The sequence below is a fragment of the Ipomoea triloba genome, chromosome 15, assembly GCF_003576645.1.
Source record: "Ipomoea triloba cultivar NCNSP0323 chromosome 15, ASM357664v1".
Lineage (NCBI taxonomy): Eukaryota > Viridiplantae > Streptophyta > Magnoliopsida > Solanales > Convolvulaceae > Ipomoea > Ipomoea triloba.
In genome coordinates, this window is record NC_044930.1 from 8,106,179 (window position 1) to 8,128,297 (window position 22,119).

Sequence of the window (22,119 nt, forward strand, 5' to 3'; positions counted from 1 at the left end):
AAAAAAAAATATGTCCTAACAATTACTCGGTATATATTTAATTAAATAGTCTTTTTAATATACCTTTGATTATAATTGATGAACCGATATTTTTTTTTTTTGCGTAAAAAATGACATGTATATAAATGTATAATAGATTCACTGATACTGATGATGTAATTAAAGTGATGCAATGAAGCTAGTATTCTTTTGTATATATGATTGAAATTTAAATTGTAGTTACATGTATAAACTCTTTATTTTGAAAATCTATATTTTAAAATACTAATTTTTTTCTTTATAAAATTGATTTGATAATAAATTTTTACATTTAAATTTGTAATAATATATATATTCTAATTGAAGCAATATAATTTTAGAATAGAAAATTAAAATATGCGCTACAATCAATAAGATTTGGTTTAAGCAAATAGAACATATTAAGATAATTCTAATATGACATCAATTTTTAGAGCGATGATTAGAAAAATAATATCTTTCACATTTCTCAATGGCTAAAAGAAAAAAAAATAAAATTAAGTGAATATTATTACAGAGTATATTTTAATTATTACCACAAAATATAAAAGAATTGCAAAAGGAATAATAAAAGTAGAAAAAATAAAAAGAAATTTCATGAGTTCTTTTTATGTACATTAATTTAATTGTTATAATAATAATAATAATAATAATAATAATATTATTATTATTATTATTATTATTATTAAAATGTTAGAAAAATATATTGTAAAAAGTCAAGCAATAATAATAATAAATGAAGAAATAGATCCTTCTTATTTTGGTTCTTTAGTTTATTCTTGTAAGTTGGTTGGCAAACTTTTTGACTCATGTGTTTTTTGTTATATTCCACGGACGGCTAACCAGTCTGCTCGTGTTTACTAAAGCGGTTGGTTCTTGGTCTGGTCAGATGTAATGGGAGTGTTCTCCTAACTCTATTCTTGATTTCTTTTCATAATTGAAGTTCTTGGTTTTCAAAAAAATAAATGAAGAAATATTTCGTTGTTAAAGTTTGTACATAAGGGTAAAAACTAAAAAGAAAAAAGAGTAAATTTGAAAATATCTTATCATTGTACAAGAAAAGAAAAGCCATTACTTTAGGACTGATAGTTAAACCCGGAACCTTGTGATTACCAAACCAACAGTTTAACCAATTATTATACGAAAGTGGACCATGATCCAAAAATTATGTGTTTGCAATTAACATATCATATGTCTTCAATTAATAAATTATATGTCTATAAATAATTGAAAACACTTAATAAGTTAAGTACATATACATAATATATTAACGGCATATTATGCGCATGCAGTTAACATATTATGTATCTTTAATTTATTTATAGGCACATAATATATTAATTAATACTTTGAATGTTATTTTGAATCATAATTCACATTGCAACCGAACATTATATTTTCCTTCTCTTTATCTCTACTGAAATAAGATGAAGAGAAAGAGAAATACAATAATAAATGAAAAATAAAAAGGAATTCCCCTTTCCTCTAGGCTACCCTAAACTCATTGTAAAAGTCTGCGCTGCGCTTGTGGATGTTAAAGTTGCTATTATTTAGTATTCTAATTGTTTTTAATTATTTATAGTATAAATATATGTGGCCTACTTTTGATTTGAGTCAGGTACAAATGAATTTAGGTTTTTCAAAGTAAGATGAAGAAAATTGATATATTGTACGTTCAAAATCAATAGGACGTTTGATTGGATGGAGAGAATTAAGTGGAAAATGAATCACAATTTAATGGGAGATGAATAATGTGAGAATGAAGTGGTAATTTAAATTCTAGTGTTTGGTTTGCATGGAATAGAATAAATGAGAATTTCAATTAGTCCAAAATGTCCATACTTATTATTATTATTATTATTATTATTATTATTATTATTATTATTATTATTATTAATCCTAAATGACCAAATTCAAATTTTGTTTTTAAAAATTTATGTAACACGCTGTAAATAAACTCTAAAAATTGCAAAATGAAAGCAATAAAATAGATAAGGGAGTTTTGAGAAAACATATTTTATTGAGGTTGGCATACTGATTGACGTTCTGTGTTGAGAGTGAAGAAGAATACACACTATAATCGAAAAAGAGAGGTCAAACATCAATTTTAAGTTTAAAAAAAAAGGTATTTTGTCTCAAAGTTAATTATTTTCTTCCTAAAATATATGAAATTGAAATACCATGTGGGGCATGGGATTCTAATTCCATGAAAATAAGAGAATTTAAATTCCACGGAATTACAATTCTCTTCAACCAAATGAAGGAATTTGCTTGCCTTCGAAATTATGTGGGAATTAGGTGAAAAATGAATTGTAATTCCCTCTAACCAAGCGCCCCGTGATGGGTGAGTAAGAAGTTGATTCTCAATGTAACCCATTTAAGTTGGAAAATAGAAATGGAAAGATTTGAAAGAAGCCTTTGTCCCACAATGGAATGAAAAGTAGATTTGCGCTATTATATATATACTAGTATTTTGTACACGCGATGCGTGAAAACTTATGCCCAATATTAAAATATTAATAAATAAAAATAATTAAAATGTATAATTCAAATTATATATACACAAATAATATATGTATTTTATACACACATATATGATTTACCATTCATAGAAATTTAATTAAAATATAATCAACCATTAAATATAAATTAATAATTTAAATAAAATGACAATTAAATAATAGGAAAAAGATATGATAGATATAGATGTAGGGTAATAATGATGGAGTTAAAACTAACGGTGTTATAACGGTGTAAGGGTAGAGATATAGTTTTGTATAACAAGAATGTAGTAGAGACAATTTTGTCTAATAACATTGAAGTGTACAACATTTAAAGTAAAATGTACACATTTATTAGCATCCAAAAAGAGGGACATAAATCAAGGATATAACCTTGATTGAGACTTATTATGTTTTTAGATAGTTCCTTTTAGAAAAAGTTTGAATTATATAGTATAAATGCCTTCAATTTATTGTACTGTTTGACTTATAATCAGCTATAGCTAATTTACGAAACATTTTTCTACAATTAGTTAATACTATCAACTAGTCAAATTCACTAACTCAATCAACTAACAGCTATTTACCAAACACACTTTGGTGGCAGATGCCTTTCCCAGTAAAAATGGATGGGATTCCTTGTGCTCTTGTTGCAATGCATAGTTTTCAAACTATTCTAAAAATGGTCATTGTTCGAATATTAGTTAGTTTGCCAATAGAGGTAGATGACAATTTAGAGTGCAAGAATTTATTCTGCATTGACATTATTATGATTTGTACTGTACTTATAGAAATATATAAACAATATGTTTGAGTTTAGAAATACATGCACTAATGGCAAGTCATTCTGCATTAGAGAGTCCACTTGCGTATATTATATACTAATATACTATTTTCCCTCTTCTAGTATCTCTATTCTGAGTTTTTCATTGAGAGGCTGAGAAGATGAAAACTATCTAGATTCAATATGAATTCAACTCGTAATAGTCAAAACTTAAATTAGTCGGTATTTAAAAAAAGTGTTAAATAGGTAACTAAACTTATTTCTTTTTTACAGTTGCGTCATTAAACTTAGAGCAATTACATTAGTGATTTTTTAAAATTTTTGAGGAAAAGATGGTTTATATGGAGGAGAGAGAGAAAAGTTGAGGTCTCCCTGCAAAAAATGATTTTTTGTGGGGTTGTCAGTAGGGATGACCACGGTTCGGTTCGAACCTAACCGGTCACTATTTCAACCGAACCGGAACCGGAACCATACATACAGTTCTGGTTCCGGTTCCGGTTAGTTATTTTAACAAACCGGAACCGCCGGTTTGGAACCGTGAAATATATATATATTTATATAATATATATATATATATATATTACTTATTATATATTATATATTATATACTATATTAGATATTATATATATTATATATTATAGATATATATAGATATTAAATATTATATATATTATGTATTATATATATACTATAAATATAATTAATACAAAATAAAATTAAAAAAAAAAAAAACATACAAACACATGCAGTACCACACGGTACACACGTATGCAGCGTTTTGAACCTCCATAAAGCAACACAATAAAATAAATAAATATAATACTAAAGTCTGGATTAACATAAAATAAAATTAAAAAAAAAATTTTAAAATAGAAAAGTCGCCGGTTCTAACTGGAACCACCGGTTCAAGAACCGGAGAAATAAGGTTCCGGTTCCGGCTATCTTGGAACCACGAACCGGCGGTTCCGAACCGGAACTGGAACCGAACCGTGGTCTTCTCTAGTTGTCAGAGGAGAGAAAAGAGAAAGGAGAGGCGTCTAAGCATGGTGGGCACAGACCGCACTTGCGACGCGCCGACGCGTCAACAATCCTTTTTTTTTTTTTTTTTTTTTTGCAGACTACATACCTTTTTTCCATTTTTCTTTCTTCTCTCCCTCTTCTATCTCTCCTAATTGGCACTCCAAAAATCACAAAAAACCTCAAACTATTGAGGATGCTCTTAGAACTCCTGGTTACGGGATGTATCTGTATTTGGATCAAACATAGTATCTACTACGCTATTAACGTTGATTTGATATTTCATGAAACAACAAAAGAGTGATTAATTGGTTTATATATAATCCAATAATCCAATAATCCAATGTTATGCATGAGTACATATATAATAGGATATTAATAAATGAAACTTATAGCAGCAAATGTTTAAGAAACAAATTAATGTTGAAATAGTACTGAAAACAGAAAACGTAGGCAGGCATGCCACATGATCATTTCTTCTTGTTCTTGGTTGGGTAAGAAGCCATTTTGTTGATGCCACAAAGGCCTTCAGATTTGCCAGTATTTCTCTTCATCCTGATGAATCCCTTTTCTCCCCATTTTGGTCCCCATGAGTTCTTCACAATGATATAGTCCATTCCCTTTGTAGATCCATACCCCACTGCTGCAACTCCATGATCAAGCTCAGTTCCACAATGCCCATCAAACACACCCTATATTTTATGATAAAACATACTTCATAATAAGTTTGCATTGAAGAATGTGTTCTGTCTCAACTAAAAGACTAAGTTGATAGTTTCTTACCCCGCTGTAAAATTGGAAGTCGCGACCCGATGCCTCAATGGCTACACTGAGAGGCTGGTTTGCCAGTGCTTTCAGGAGCGACAGCTCGTCATTTCGGGGCACATCGCGATAGCCATCAATGGTCACACTCTCTGATTCACCCTGTAGACACAAATCTGAACTCTTAGTATGCATTATTCAACATAATGTACGAATTAGGATAACCCCAGCCAAGTTGATCACGCTGTTAACATGATAACCAGGTTACAAGTTTGACTTTTAACTGAAGCGGCCTATTGCCTTTCTTCGTTTGAGTCATTTAATTATGGACAACTTATTTCAGTTTCCGGTTAAGGTCATAAGGTGGGATTTACTGATCTGACAGTGATTGTGGGTTTCCTTGTTATCCAAAAGTATAATGTAGGAATTGACTAGAAATAGAGAGCAGTGTATGGTGAATGACCCTCTTTTCGTCGCAGGTGCCTTCCTCCATTAAATAAGGATAGTCATCCTCCTTGTGAAGTCCACCATTGGAGATGATGAACTGAAAGGCGTAATCCATAAGACCTCCATTGCAGCCATTGTTGAAGGTTGTGTCACAGTCTATTAACTCTTGCTCAGACAACGAGGTTAAGTTCCCTGTTACTATTTGGTTTATGCCCTCCACTGCTGCTACTGTTGAAAACGCCCAGCAACTTCCTGCAACACATACAACAATCAAATCATATTTGAATTTCACGCAAATAATATACTCCATCTCTGATCTCTATCTCCCATTTTAACTTTCTATTACTATTATATTCATCCCTAATTTTGATTTCTTCGTATTTAAAAGTACTTTTAATGTTATTTTTAAGAGTTAATTTCACTTTTAGTATTATTGGAGTCTTGTTAATTTCAGCTCATGAGTTTCAAAATTGTCAATTTTGTACCTTAATCATTTAATTTTTATCAATTTCGATCCATTCAATCAAATTTTCGATGAAAAATAACTGAAAAGACAAATTTATCCTCAAAATTTTAAAATAATAATTGAAAATATAATTTTTTTTTCCACCTACTGTCGTCAGCAACCATTTCTTCGAGCCCTAGATAGAAATGGTTGCTGACAACATCAGGCAAAACAAATAATATTTTCAGTTATTATTTTAAAATGTTGAGGGTAAAATTTATCTTTTCATTTATTTTTTAATAAAAAATTTGGTTGGATGAACCGAAATTAAAAAAAAATTAAATAATTAAGGTACTAAATTGACAATTTTAAAACTTATGACTAAAATTAATGAGACTCAATAGTCATAGGACCAAAAGTGAAATTAACTCTAGTTTTTAATACTAAACTTAATATTATCATTATTATGAAAAATTAGATTAAAAAATAACTTCAATGAATCTCTTTAATCAAACCAGCTACATAAAATGGAACAGAATTAAGAGCGGAAAATTTGCACAAATATACATACCGCATGAACCTTGGTTCTTGACAGGAGTGACAGCTCCTTTCTTCCTCCAGTCAACAGACTTGGGCACCTCAACAAAATCTCTGTAACTGAATTCTTCTTCACTACTACTACTGGCCTCTGTCTTCTCACCCTTATTCTTCAATCCCAAATACTTTTGCTTGAACTCTTCATGCCTCAAATCCGCAAACTCATTCAAACCAAGCCAATAGTTCTTAACGTTCTTGTTCCTCTCATTGATGTGCTCCAAGTTCTCCTTAAAAATCTCGAACCTCTGCACCTTCTCCTCGATGCTCTCGTACATTTTCCCGTGTTTTTCAATCCACGATTCGAAGAGATTGATGAGCTTGTCAATGCAGGTTAAGTCATCGGGCGCGTAGCCAACAATGGAGAATTCATTGGCAAAAGTTTTAGCAGCAAAGAGGGAGAGGGAGAGAGAGAGGAATGCCAGAAGGGAGAATTTGGAGTCGCAGAAAGCCATTTGATTGAGTATAGGAGAATTGAAGGGTTAATGGATGGATTGAAGGAGATGAGAGGAGGGGGGGTATATATAGGGAGATTGTGGATTGAGGTTGCTTTAAAGTTAAGGTATGGTGTTGTGGTAATAGTGTGTGAATGTTAAGGATACTGTGACTTTAAGATTGGGGGTATTATTTTAGGGTGGATTGAAGTGAAAGCATGTTTTGCTATGTATACATTTTTTTGAATGTGTGCCTAAATATATGATTTGTGGTGATGGCCTGCTGTTCAATATTATAGGGGATTTCAGTTTCATGACATCAAATCAGGCAAGGAAATAAATATTACCACTGATTTCTTTCTTACTACCCAAATAATAGAACATATTATATATAAGATCAGACTAATGTGATCCATAAATATTACAAACTTCATGAAATTGACTGCTGCACTTTTTAAAAAATTTTCTCTTATTTTTTAGTCTTTGATCATTTTGGATTAAGGAATCACATTAGTTAACAAGTTCTCACCCAAAAACAAAAATTAAAAAAAAAAACAAAAAACAAAAAACTAATTCTCAATTGAACCTGATAAAATATACTTCTATTATTTTTTCCCTAGAATTTAAATTCCATTTTGTCATTTTATGACCCAAAAGGATGGGTTAGAGCAAATTATTGTGTGGATCATAGTCCATATAGTTGTGTGGACCATGAATGCAATATACATTATTTAATACTACGTAATATATAAAAAATCATGTGCTTTACATATGTAAATAATTTATTTTTAATATATTAAAAACGTATTGTTTATTTATAGTTCATACAAATGTGTGGACCATGGCCATGTAATAATGATTGGATGGTTAGTACTTCTAAAATTTGTTGACTCATAAGTGGTCAAAGTAATAGATGATCCATGATTATGTAACATAATGGAATTTAATTCTTCTATTTAAATTTTGTTTCTTATATTTAAGCATGATTTTGGGTCTGCACAAGCCCACTACAATAGAAGGTCCAATTCAATATATAGTTTCGAATGAACCAATATTTTAAAACTTGTAGCTTTAAATTAATTATTTCATTTGGTTTTTGAACCAGAAACTATAGGAACATGAATACTTACAGGCAGGGTGTATTTAACCATGACATTTAATTTGTAGGTTTTAAAGACTTTTAAGATATAAAATATTAAGCTGGGAATAGTGAGTATGAATCTTCAAATTAAAGCTTCATAGCGACTCCATGATAGCTATTGGCAAAGTCATGGATGGAGGAAATTAAAGTTGTTTTTTCTTTTTTTTTTTTAAGAAAACAAAATCAATTAATCATGCATGGAACCAATGTAAGTTGGGGGAACCAACCCATGAACAAAAGTCAGTGTTAGAATGTGCAGTCCAGAGTAGAGAATGAGCCAACATATTTACTGACCTACCCACAAATCTAACGGCATAAACATGAAAGTTTGAAAAAATACAACAACAGTCTTTAACAATATTATTGGTGTAAGAGAAATCGGGATATGAGTCGTTGAAGAGACGAACAACTAGCTGACAATCCGACCGAATGCAAACTTTATTTCATTGCTTTTCCTTAAGTCAAGACAAAGCTTCTTTGATAGCAAGAGTTTCGGCAAGATGAACCTCATTTACTGATGGACCCGAAATGGCTGCCAAGAAACTCATCTCTATGCGATAGAACAACACCAAATGTTACATTATCATTCAAGATAGAGGCATCAACATTACAGTATATCCAGTCTTCATCGGTGTGGAGATTGTCATGATGAGTAACCTGGGGAGAATTAGGGGTCGTTTAGCAACTTGGAGCTTAGCCCATAGCTGCCATTCGTTGATAAGAGAGATGATTTTAAACTTGGTACAACTTATATTCCACCCCTTAACATTCTGATGTTCCATACAACCCAAAGGAAAGCCGCTAAAGATAAATTAAATTATAATTGAACCTATATATATATATTGGGGCCGGCCCAATTAAGAGACAGAGTGCTAGCCAGCTTAATTTTTTCATACGAGAAGGGGTTTAAATTCCCAGCGACATCTCTTAAGAAATGAGAGTGTACGGCCACTCACGTCAACCAAGCTGATTTTTTCTTTTATATTTAATATTCTTTAATTTATATTTTCATTTTTAATTATTTAATTATTGTAAAACATTAAAATACATACAAGTTGACGTATTATATAGTAATGCTACGTCAACGACACGTTGGGATTATTACCCGTTAGGATTAGATTAGTCATGATCTTTACTATTTAAAAAAAATAATAGTTTTTTATATTGTCATTTTTATTTATAGTTATTGACTTTCTTTTTACTATTTTCAAAGAATTAATAGCTTTTATTGTCGAGATGATATTGACATTTTTTATTTATAGTGACCTGTTTGGTAAATGGCTGTTAGTTGATTGGGTTAGTGGGTATAACTAGTTAATAATATTAGCTGATTGTATAAAGGTGTTTGGTAAATATGATGTTAGTTGTTAGCTGTTTGGTATAATTTCTTTTCTAAAAAAGTTAATTAAAAAAGATGTCTTGAGTAGCTTTTTTAGTTTTAACATTTTGAAATTACAAAAAGTTGATTAACCAAACACTTTATATTGATTTTTTAACTAGTCAAATAAATCAAAATTAATAGACTAACTATTTTACCAAACATTGACTTTTTTACCATTTTAAAAAATTTTAATCCAATATGCCTAAAGTGGTTCCACTTTCTAGACATTTTTTCAAACTTTACACTTCCACAGGTGATGGCATTTTGGATTTAATTTAATTGACTCAAAAAATTAAATAGATTTAGTCAAAATAATAATCAATAATTAAAAGTGTAAATATCATTACAATTGAACAATGAAGTAGCATAATCGTTTTCAACTCTAAAGTCTAAAAGTATAAGAACTAACTTATAAAGACTAAATTGAACATAGTCATATAAACTCTCATTAGCCATGCAATATATGGTTTCTATCGGTGAAAAACTCCACATAATTTAAAGATTATAGATTATTTGCAATAAATGACTTAGTTCATATTGATTTTCTTTTCTTCTTTTTTTTTTTTTTTTTTTTTTTTTTTTTTTTTTTTTTTTTTTTTTTTTTTTTTTTTTTTTTAATGACACAACACATTATAGTTCACTATTAGTATAAAATATTTATATGCTCATAACACTATCAATTTTTTTAGGCATTAACTCCAATATTGGTTAGGTGATTCCATAGAATTGATAGAAAGCATAACTTGGGGTGTAGTTGAGTAAAAGGGACTCGTCAAGGGTTCGATCATTGACTTTAGATATGGAGCAACCTTAAATCTCCAGGTCAACTATCTCACCCAATAAAAATGTCTACAATTCAACGATCAAATTAATCACTGTGTTCAATGAGTTTTTGGTAGAAACTCAGGCTACAACACAAAAGAATTGATAGAAGGCACAATCCTCGTGACCATTCACCATGCCCATGTGATACTTGAAGTGGTGGATCTAAGAGGGCAAGGGTAATACCACTTTTTTTTTTTTTTGTATTTACTTATTTTTAGAGATGTTATTAAATAGTGATTGAAATTTATATATATATATATATATATATATATATATATATATAATGATTAAAGGTGTACACAGAGTAAGTTTCTTTCCGTCTTTCCTGTTTAAAAGCCACAAATTACAATATTTGACATTTTTAGTGATTACAAAAAGAAAATCAAAGGAAAAAGTGCTTTTTTTAGTAGAATGTTTGACATGCACTTCTATTGCTTATTCTGTTTTTTTTTTTCTTAATTTAATTTGTTTAATCAATTTCCTTATGCTGCTAAAATTTAGATGTTTCTTATTACAGCAAGACAATCAGTTTCTTTTTTTACCTCTCACTTAGGCGGGCCTCAGATATGCCGCTTGACCACAAGCTAATAAGTTAATTAGCTTACTTTACAGGCATTGTCAAGAGTACACCAATTGTGAGTGGGATTATCGAATGTGGTGGCTAACAATTTTGATGTTTCAACTAATTTAAATTTTTTAACTCATTTTTTTGTGATTATTGTTTAATTTTTATTGTATTTAATTTGTTATCATTAAATATTTTAAATGTTGATGTGCCATTTGAAAGTATTATGACTTGATAGTGTGATGATGTATCATCACTATTATGTAAGAAAAATTAATGAATAATTTAACCGTGTTCATTTTTGTTCATAATTATATTAATTTAGAAGTATAAAAACTATCATACTAGAATAATATGATATCATTGTTCCTTTTTTTTTTTTTAATACTACTGACTCTATTACATTACAATATCTATTTATAACTATTTTCTCAAACCAAGCACAAACAGTCCCCTTTTATTTAATTCTACTACTATTCACTATAATTGCAACTGACATGAGGGTAATCACAACCTTTGGTTAAGTTGTTAATCATAATGTTACAAATTTAACTCCCATTAGGGTGACTAATAATATTACAAGTCCAAGTCCGACTCCCATTGGGGGTGGCTAATAGCAAAGCAAGGAATTCAATTATCTCAAATTTGAAGGATTCATTTTCCTATCAATCAAACAAGATAAAATATATTTTTCTCTAATTTAATGGAAACAAAAAATCCCTTAAAAAAACACTTTTCAATGAACCAAACAGGCCACTACACTCAACCTATCAACATCCTCAACAATTAATACCATGAGCGACCAAAGTGGCAACTCAATTTAAAAAGGATATAAATCATTTTGCAAAATAGAAAACGAGCCCTAAGAATAAGAGGTGAGCTTATATTAGCAATCACGCAATCAGATTGGACAAATTAGTAGAGTATTTCATCAAGTAATGCTGGAACTATGCAATTATGTATACCAATGACATTGCGTGCTACCAAAGATGATTAGTTACTTTCTATGATAATATAAAATTGAATAGAAAAAACAATAAGTCCTATTTTATTTTCGCGCTTTGTAAATTTTTTTCCTGAACTCAAGTGTCAACACAAACTTGTTCAGAGAGTAAGAACATTAAGATTTAATAATGTCCAAAAGTTCAGTACAGAAGAAGTTGCCCCATTATTATTCCATACCATTTTTCATTGCAATACAGCAGATTACCAGATGGCTAAAAATAGGCATATTTAAACGATCGCAATCACCTGCATCAAGAACAATAATCCATTAGTTGCTACAATAATGCAGTGGCTGTCCATTTATAATGAACTGTGATTTCAGTCGCATTTAAAAGAAACTATAAAGGCGGTCACTTTAGTACCAGAAATACGAGGAAAACTATGAAGATTGTATATAAAAGCACAAAAGCACCCATTATAAATTATAATAAAATGTAAAGCTTACCTGCTTAATGAAGTAACTGTTAGCGAGTTAGAATATATTGTGTATCTAAAGAGTCTCATTAATGAATTATAGCTAAATATGCATTCATCAGAACAGTGTGAACATGTGATAGTTTTAGAGGTTACAGGAAATGTGAATATGGAATCAGTGGTGGAGCCAAAAAAAATTTGTTAAAACAATGAATATCATCATTAATCAAAAAAGTTAAAATACAATATACTCCGTAACAAATAATAATGAATAATCACATGAAGTATGGAATCAAGAAATTTATATTTTAAAAGGAAGTATAAATGAGTACAAAATCTCCAATAGACACCGATAATAATTAGCTCCTAACTTTCAACAATGGCAGAATAGCATATACACAATATATGATTCGTTTTCTATATAAACTTGATTTCTAGCATATGCTTATTCCATTTTCAAACAATAGAACAAGTGAACCTAACAATCCTTCTCAATCTAAAACATTTAAATCCTAATAAAAATACATTTACAAATTGTGAAAAAATTTCATGAACCTACATTTGATTCCAAAATAACAACAAAATTGAATTAAATCCTAAAGATGACTATAAAATGCATATAAATAGAAAATACATAGCATAACTTAAAGAAAAAGATTAGAGTAATTTAGAAGAAAAAGTAAAGATATACAAAAATATTTGAAGGTAGGGGTGGGGAGTTGGGGGGTAGAGGAGGGGGTGGCAGGAAGGGAGGGGGGTCAGACCCCCCTCTCCCTCCACCATTTTATAGGTCCATGATTGCCTAATGGCTAATGCATGGGCAAGCTTTGACAGTGGGAAATATCATATCCTCCAACTTACCAATGGCTTTCCCATTTTTGCCACTTCTATTTTAAACATGTGATCTATAGGATATAGATGACAGAAATGGCACAACAAAAGGAGAGCAGTCTCTCACTCTCTCCACCATCTTTTTAGGAGTAGCCATATGTTGTAATTGAAGTATCAAGGTAATGACAGCCGGCATCTATATAAACCAGACAAAACTATAAAAGTATCCCCTCCACAAATATGTTAGTAGGCCATGAAAATCATAATGAATGGCTTCATATGTTTCTCAAAAAAAAAAAATGAATGGCTTCATATTTGTGCACCCACAATTCTTGCACTTTGGAATTCATTAAGTTTTGACCATGACAACTGATGGTCCAAAAGCTATGGTAATCCAAAAGGTAACCCCCCCCCCTCCCCCTACCACCTACCCCCAACATGTTTCTGTCATCCTTCATTAATACATAGCCTCCTTTCAACTAGAAAGCTAGTGCCAAAGTATAAAGGTACAGTAACTGTTTTAGTGCTAAGAACGAGTATTGTAATAACCATCAACTAAAACAATGTATACTTAACGACAGGTACTGAAAACTGCACTCAGCGGCATCAAAATCAGCAACGCCGGCTCAATAGAGAAGAAACATGATTATCATTCAGAAAACAACCAAAACAAAAATCTTTCATTTCACAAAGCTATTACAAACAAAAGCTAATAATAGGCATACAGGAATACGCTCGACTAAGTGCTATATCCTTACAGAGAATCGCAGAATATAATTTCAGATCGGATCATAGGAAAATTAGCGAGAAATGAAAAAAAAAACCTACACCGCGACATAAAGATTGAAACAGAGAAAAATAGAAACACCAGTAGAGAGAAAAGGAAAGACCTACTAGGAAGAAGATGAGGAAGAGGATTTAGGCTTTTCAGTAGCGAAATCGGGAGGAGAGTAGATCACGGCGGCGGCCATTGCTGCCGGCAAAACAAAATACTTGGACAACACGGCCAGCTTCGACACCAACGGCTCTCCGATCATCCACGCCATCCTTCTACACGAAATTTTTCGTTGGATCTCAAAAAACTGGATAACCGTCTTCTAATTCTTCAACTCAATCAAGCCTTTGATGAGTCTAACAAATCTCTTTCGCTTTTGCAGGGGAAAGACAAATTATCCGGACCCGATTATAGATGTGGGTCAGCGTTACCCGTATTCTGCAAACAAATGGGCTTTTATGGCCCAACTCAAAGAAGTTGCCTTGTTGATTTTGCTCTTCTTCTTGTTTTTTCTTGTATTACTCACCCTTTGTTAGTATGTAGTATCTTGTGTTGCATTATTTTGAGAATATTTTCCATTCTTCTGGGTCGGTGTTGGAGGAGTCATTTTTCAATTCCATAAGCCCGAGCATCTCTCAGACTGATAATGCTATGCTATTACGCCCCTTTGAGAACACTGAGGTTAAGGAAGCCCTATTTTCTATGTTCCCTGACAAAGCCCCAGGTCCTGATGGGATGAATCCGGAATTTTACCAACACTATTGGGATGTAGTTGGTGGGGATGTCTCAGATTTCGTGCTAAATTGTTTAAATTCTTGCTCATTCCCGAATGGTCTCAATTCAACGAATGTGGTTCTAATTCCTAAGAATAGTGTGTCCGAGAATGTGTCTGATTTAAGGCCTATTGCTTTATGCAATGTAGTGTATAAGGTGATGGCCAAGATTATAGCTAACAGGATGAAGCCATTGTTAAGTGGCTTAATATCTTAATCTCAGAGTGCCTTTATCCCAGATAGGCTTATAACTGATAATATCCTTGTTGCTGCGGAAATTGGTCACTATCTCAATCGGAAGCAGTGTGGTGTGGTTGGTTGGGAAGCCCTTAAGTTGGATATGGCAAAAGCATATGACCGTATGGAGTGGCCCTTCCTACGCAGAATGTTAGAAGCCTTGGGCTTCGATGTTAGGTGGGTTGATTTAATTATGCTTTGTGTATCTTCGGTTTCTTATAACTTCCTCATCATTGGGACCCCGTCTGGTGAGGTTGTTCCAACCCGCGGATTGCGCCAGTGTGATCCACTCTCCCCATACTTGTTTATCATTTGTGCAGAGGGACTCTCTTTGTTGTTACAGAAAGCTCAAGCAGAGGGTTCAATACGAGGTTGTAGGGTGGCTAGGGGGGCTTCCCCAGTCTCTCACTTGTTCTTTGCGGATGATAGCCTCCTATTCTTTAGAGCTAATGCCCAAGAAGTAGGAGCGGTCAAACACTGTTTGGATTTATACGAAAATATGTCTGGTCAGGCAGTGAATTACCACAAATCCAATGTCTGTTTTAGCATAAATACACAGACCCATCACAGGGAGGAAGTGGTGGCGGTTTTGGGAGTTGACCAGGCCCCGAATTTTGGAAAATACATGGGATTACCAGCTTTTGTGGGTAGAAATAAAAGGGCGGCTTTCTCTTATATTGAAGATAAAATTAAGCAACGTGTGGGGTCTTGGAATAAGAAGTTGCTCTCACAGGCTGGTAAGGAGATTCTATTGAAAAGTGTAGCTCATGCTATGCCTACTTTTTCAATGAGTGTCTTTTTACTCCCTGAGTCAGTATGTTTATCCATCGAGAGGACCATGAACCGTTTCTGGTGGGGTGCAGGGACAAAGAGAAGAATCCATTGGAAGGCATGGGATCGTTTATGTAAGCCTAAGAAGTTTGGTGGTTTAGGCTTCAAGGATCTTCGAGCTTTCAACTTGGCCATGTTGGGCAAGCAGGCTTGGCGGTTCCTTTTAAACCCCAATTCTCTGGTTGCAAGAATCTACAAAGCAAGGTATTACCCTCGGACCTCTTTCATTGATGCTACTATTGGGAGTTGCCCAAGTTATTGCTGGCGTAGTATTATGGCAGCCCATGATTTGATTTGTGGGGGTGTGAGGCGCAGGATCGGGGATGGAAAAGATACTCTGATCTGGGGTCACCCTTGGCTCCCAGATGGTCTGAATCCAATTGTACAAACGCCCATGCCTGAGCAGCTTAATGGATCACTTGTGTCTGGATTGATTGATGCCAATACTGGTATGTGGGACATCCCTATTCTGAATGACATATTTACCTCTCAGGATGTTCTACGCATAAGTAGGATTCCCATTTCTCCAGGTTATGAAGACTCGTGGTATTGGCATGGTGACCCAAAGGGATGTTATACGGTCAAAAGTGGTTATAGAACCATCCTGGGTGATTATTCTAGCATGGATGATAACTTTGGGGAGCGGATCTCAATGTGGAAAATTAAAGTGCCTCCCAAATGGAAGACCTTTCTTTGGAGAGCATTAGATGATACTCTCCCGGTTACCACCAACCTACATTTAAGAAGGGTGGATGTTGAGCTTGCATATCCTAAGTGTGGTCTTTCTCATGAGAATATTATGCATGCGTTAGTTTCGTGTGAATACTCACAACATGTTTGGAGTGCTACCAACCTACCTATCCCATCTATTGTTGGTGTTTCTTTTAACATGTGGTTCTCATCTATTCTCTATGACTTACCTGAAGGAGTTGTTGGTGCGGTCGTGGCAGTACTATATTTTCTTTGGAGAGCACGGAACTCAACAGTTTGGGAGGGATTCCTGCCGTTACCTGCGAAGGTCGTCTCAGCGGCGTTCGCAGCGCTCCATGCTTGGCGGGAGATTCACGGCGGCCAACCCTCTGTCACGAGTCCAGTTCTGAGCTCCACCAGTGCAGTACCAACCTTGCCAACATCCCATGCTACATTGCAACATACACAGGTGGAGACCCCGAGGTGCTACTTCGACGCACGTTTTTGTTCCTCCTCACTAAAAGCGTCGTTTGGAGCTGTTCTGCTTTCGGCCACTGGAAGTTTTATAGCTGCCTGTGCAGGTCCTATCTCAAGCTGCTTTTCACCATTAATGGCGGAGGCGGTAGCATCGAAGGAGGCGCTTTCATGGCTCCGCGATAGAGGCGTTTCAAATGTTGCGGTCTTCACCGATTGTTCGCAACTCCGGTCGTATCTGGCTTCGGCCTCACCAGTTCTTTCACTTGCAGGGTTCGCCATTCAGACTTCTAGGTTGCTGCTATCATCATTTAACTCTTGTGTCGTTAGTCTTGTTCCAATATCAGCAAACGTCATTGCACACACTCTTGCGGCTTCGGCCTTTTCGCAGATTACTACTTTGTACTGGGACTCGGTCCCTCCAAACTCTATTTCTGCTCAGTTTGATTAATTGAATCTCGTTTTTTATTTCAAAAAACATACACATTATATGCCAAAGGTCTTGTGGTCTAGTGGCATCCGGTGAAAATAACTATGAACAGATATCACATTGTAACAGAGTCAGTAGTACTAAAAAAAAAAAAAAAAAAAAAAAANAAAAAAAAAAAAAAAAAAAAAAAACAGACACATTATATTTAATTGAGTATGTACGTACGTTAGTATTAGTTTTTTACAAGTAACAATTTTTAGTCATAAATGTCTAGCAAAGTAGCTAGTACGTACTATGCGTCACAATTTATAGAAAACCCTTAATTTTATAGCATGATTTGAATGGATTATATTCAAAATTTAATCAATAATTTAATTTATTTGTACCTAATTTGACTATTCTAATTATAGTTGTCTCTACGGAAAAAAAATTTCAAAGCTAAAATTGTTAAAATCTTACTTACGATCAATTATATTGCAAGAGATACTCAATGAATTAGCTTTAATTACTATTGAAAACAGTTTTGCGTTTAAATGTGCACGATGTCACTTTTATGTGTAATTTTAGATATATTTTCTCTTAGAATATTTTATATTTTGACAAATTTTTTTAACAACTATATATATATACTAGTATTTTCTATGCGCGATCCGCACAAAGAGGTGCTCAATATTAGCGCTTTATATTAAATTCTTCGATTTATTTAGATATTAGAGATTTATATTATTGTAAATAATAATAATAATAATAATAATAATAATAATAATAACAACAACAACAACAACAACAACAACAATAATGGTGGTGGTGGAGGTGGTGTTGATGATGTAAAACATTTTTTTTTTTAAATTTGATATTTTATATTTTAGAAAATAAGTAACATATAACTCCAATATATATACAAAATTTATAAATTTGTTATTTATATTTTAAAACATAACTAACATGTAACTCCAATATATAATGTGTATATATTACTCGGTATTATTATTAAAGAAGATAAGAAAATATATGATGGATGAATGTGCATGGTAACAATAGTGAAAAAGATAATAGAAGCTATAATGGTAGGGATATGTTTGTCCACAATATTGTATAGTATAACTCTTATAGCATAATGTATAAAAAATGTAACAGAAAAATAAACATAAATAAATAGTATAACATTCATTCTTGACGGTAAATATGTTACCGGAGTATATTCATATAAGTGGAGAACAATGGTTTAGTACAAGAGTACAATGAGTAATTTCAATATAGTAGTGTTTGTATGTAATGGTTTGCATGTGTCAAACAAAGTGTCCCCCAAACAAAGTGTACAAGTCTGCTACTTATACTATGGCTGCAACGACTCTTCATCCAGTGAGTGTAACGGAGTGCCAGTAATGGTGAGCTGCATTGAATGCTGGTAATAGTGAGCTGCATTGAGTGCTGGTAATGATGAGCATTCATTGAGTGCTGGGTCGTGGTAATGGAGAGCCGTTGGAGTAATTATGAGCACTCAATGTGTCGTCTTTGTGTAACGGGTGACAGTTTGTTGCCTTCAGGTCAGTGCTGATGGTTCGAATTAGGTGCTGATGCCCAATTATCCTGTCAATACTGATTAGTTTTTAAATATTGAAATTACTTGAAAAAAGGGCGCAAATCAAGATATTATAACGGAATGCATCATAATTTTTATTCTTAGTTTTTTCTCCATCAAATAAAATTTAAATATATGATAAAATTATACTCCATATAATACATATGCCATTTTCCATATTAGTAATTAAGGTCAAATCGTCTAAGTGGTGTAGTGTACTCAATCTGTGTTCTGACAGAGCTGTAATTAAGGTCTTTTGTTTGGTCTGTAAGTACACATTTATTCGTTCAAGGCATTTATTTGTGTCTTTGACTCTTGACGTCACTACCTTTTTGATTTTTTATAATTTCCATTGGAATCACGCCAATAACAACAATACACGAGAAAATACTTTATATTCATAAACAAAAAACATATATTGCTTATTCTTCTTTCATTTAATTATTTCATTTGTTATTTTATGAATCACGCCAATAACTAACACACAAACGCATATATAGGAAAAATTATAATGTATGCTCTATCATAATATATCAATTATCAATGTCACCCCAAAATTATTGGTGATGTAAATGTTGTTCATCAATTTTCAAAATGATACATATATTGTCCCTCCTAAGTGTAAATGTTGCCCCTCAATTTTCAATACGGTAAATATATTGCCCCCCGTATCGTGCGGGTTTAGGGTTATATATATATATATATATATATATATGGAGAAGATCATGTGTGAAGGAACTTCCAATAAAAAATGAAGTAAGATATGAGTCGTTGATCTAATCTAGATCAACTGTCCAGAACGAAGGATTTAAAAAAAAAATGTTTAGCTTAGCTTCCTGGAATTTGAATTCTTCAAATTGCAAGCTTGAAGGTGAGGAACACTTTTGCAATTCATTGAGATTATATTACTAATAATAGGCTGAAGATCAAATTCAACCATTACTAATACTTAATGAAATAATTCACACACTGAATTCACAACAAAAAACATTAATCATACTTTAGTCAACTAATTAGAATTAACAATTTAAAAGAGCAACCAGAGTTATGCACCTCAATGTTTAAAAGTATGCACCTAAATGCTGAAAGTTATGCACCTGAAGAGTCAAAGTTACTCACATTAAGGCAGCAAAGTCATGCGCATGATGATTAAAATTATGCACTTGTAGGCTAAACTTTATGCTCCCCAAGGTGCAAAGTTATATATTTTAAAGTTATGCACCCAACAATCTAAATTTATGCACATTAAGTTCTAAGTTTTTTGTTTTTTTTTTTTGAATACTACTGACTCTATTACAATGCAGTATCTGTTCATAACTACTTTCTCAACCTATAGAAACACAAGAATCAGTATTGCCTCCATTGAGGCTCGAACCCACCACCTTCTGTATAAAGGGAAGGGTTTGATGCCACTAGAGCACAAGATCCTTGAAGAAGGAAAACAGTGCACTCAAACAAGGGAAATAATGCACCCATCTTTTGAGAAGCTAATAAAGTATACATGCACTTGAAAAAAATTATGCACTCAAAGAATGAATAATATGCACTCAAAGAAGAAAAATAATGCACACATCTTCTGGGAAGCTAATAAAGTAAAAATGCACTAAAAGAGAAACTATGCAAGAGACAAAATATGCACTCGAAGAAGAAAAATAATGCAACAAAAAAAAAAGAAATTACACAAAATTACCATAATGCCACTGCAATTTATTTATTTATTTTTTAAAAATTATTCATTATGAACGCTTGATCTGGAGAAGCACCACATTTGATCTCTCTCTCACACGCGCGCACACATACACAATCGCGCGCGCGCACACATATATGAGATCAAATGTGGTGCTTCTCCCAGATGAAAAGTGTACACTCATTCCAATGGAGCATTGGCAATTCCATATGGAAGGAGTGCTTTTCTTACGGAAAGGCGAAATCCAGAAGGAATGCTTTTTTTCCGGAAGGAGTGCTCTCATTCCAGTTGGTGGAATTGATTATGTGTCTTTTACCTCTTAGCTTCCAATACCTTCCGTGTGTTACCCTTCTAGAATGAGTTAATTCTAATGCATAGAAAGTAATTTATATTAATTTCAAATTATTCTTTTGAGAATTAATGCTTGTATCGATAGTGTTAAATTCTAAAATAAATTGTTTGCTGAAGGTTACAATAATGATTTTAAATCATTGTGAATGTCATGATTAATGCTTACGTTGATTGAACAATTGATTTTAAAAGAAAATAGAAAACACACGATAGCGTCAAATAGTCTCCTACGTATTTTCTTTAAAGAAACCTATAGTTAAGCAATATGGAGTAATGTTTTTAAATAATATATTATCAAAACTCTTGAAAGAAAATTCACAATCTATATCATTTTACCTGTTATATTTATTATTCATTAACCAAATTAATTTTTTTTCCCTTTGTTAATCTTATTCTTTTCTTATAATTTTTTTTATGTATTTAATAGTATTTTCATGTCGTTTTAAAATATATAAATTTAAAGACAAAATCTTGTGTGAGACCATCTAACGAATTCATATCCGTGAGATAGGTCGGATCAAGATGAAAATACAATATTTATACTAAAAAAATGTATAATACTAATAAGGAATAAAATATTTATTACTTTAAAGAGAAAATGTAATAGTTTTGAAGAAAAATGTAAAATTTTTTACATTTTAATTTAAAAATATTATATTTTTCCTCAAAAGTATTACACTTTTTCTATAACCAATACTTTATTCTTGATTAGTATTATTTTTCTAATATAAATGTTAAATTTTCATATATGAAATTACATATTTTATGGATCTCACACGAGAGTCACTCAAATTTAAATACTAACACTAGAATAAATATTTAAAAAATTAAATTATAAATAACTTTAACAAATTTACACATAAAATGAGACAAAAGAATATACTGTTACCAAAATAATACAATGCTAAATACCCATAATTATTAAAATATCAGAATCATACTACATCTACTCGGTCACGAGACTCCCATACCGTACAAAATACTACCGATAGAATTGATGGAGAAATGTAAAACCGAATAATATCGCTTGTCTAGTCTAGTACAGTAGTAAATAAATTGTTGAAAGGGTTTTCCAAAAAAAAAAAAAAATTGTTGAAAAGTGGGGTAGTCCGGGTAGAGCACAA

The 22,119-nt window shown here is 32.3% G+C and overlaps 2 protein-coding genes and 1 long non-coding RNA gene across 3 annotated transcripts; 1 reads left to right on the forward strand and 2 right to left on the reverse strand.

The window, feature by feature from the left end:
• Positions 1–4,608: 4,608 nt before the first annotated feature.
• Positions 4,609–7,072, reverse strand: LOC116006031 (cysteine protease XCP1-like). Its single transcript, XM_031246280.1, has 4 exons — positions 6,547–7,072; positions 5,547–5,782; positions 5,105–5,245; positions 4,609–5,013 (listed from the first exon to the last, which is right to left on the reverse strand). Exons 1-4 carry the CDS (start codon positions 7,022–7,024, stop codon positions 4,792–4,794), a joined length of 1,077 nt encoding a protein of 358 aa, XP_031102140.1. The 5' UTR covers positions 7,025–7,072; the 3' UTR covers positions 4,609–4,791.
• A 4,863-nt stretch (positions 7,073–11,935) lies between these two features.
• LOC116006289 lies at positions 11,936–14,338 on the reverse strand. The gene is made up of 2 exons (XR_004095108.1): positions 14,060–14,338; positions 11,936–12,166 (listed from the first exon to the last, which is right to left on the reverse strand). It is a non-coding gene; the product is annotated as an uncharacterized LOC116006289 (long non-coding RNA).
• Positions 14,339–14,591: 253 nt separating this feature from the next.
• On the forward strand, positions 14,592–17,396 carry LOC116005640. The gene is made up of 2 exons (XM_031245886.1): positions 14,592–14,870; positions 14,937–17,396. Exons 1-2 carry the CDS (start codon positions 14,592–14,594, stop codon positions 17,394–17,396), a joined length of 2,739 nt encoding a protein of 912 aa, XP_031101746.1.
• Positions 17,397–22,119: the final 4,723 nt, after the last annotated feature.

Coding starts and splice junctions, on each gene's coding strand:
- LOC116006031 (XM_031246280.1), bottom strand. CDS start 7,024: ATGGCTTTCTGCGACTCCAAATTCTCCCTTCTGGCATTCCTCTCTCTC. Junction 5,783..6,546: donor CAAGAACCAAGGTTCATGCG/GTATGTATATTT, acceptor TATGTGTTGCAG/GAAGTTGCTGGGCGTTTTCA. Junction 5,014..5,104: donor ACTTCCAATTTTACAGCGGG/GTAAGAAACTAT, acceptor CATAAAATATAG/GGTGTGTTTGATGGGCATTG.
- LOC116005640 (XM_031245886.1), top strand. CDS start 14,592: ATGCTATTACGCCCCTTTGAGAACACTGAGGTTAAGGAAGCCCTATTT. Junction 14,871..14,936: donor TATGCAATGTAGTGTATAAG/GTGATGGCCAAG, acceptor TCTTAATCTCAG/AGTGCCTTTATCCCAGATAG.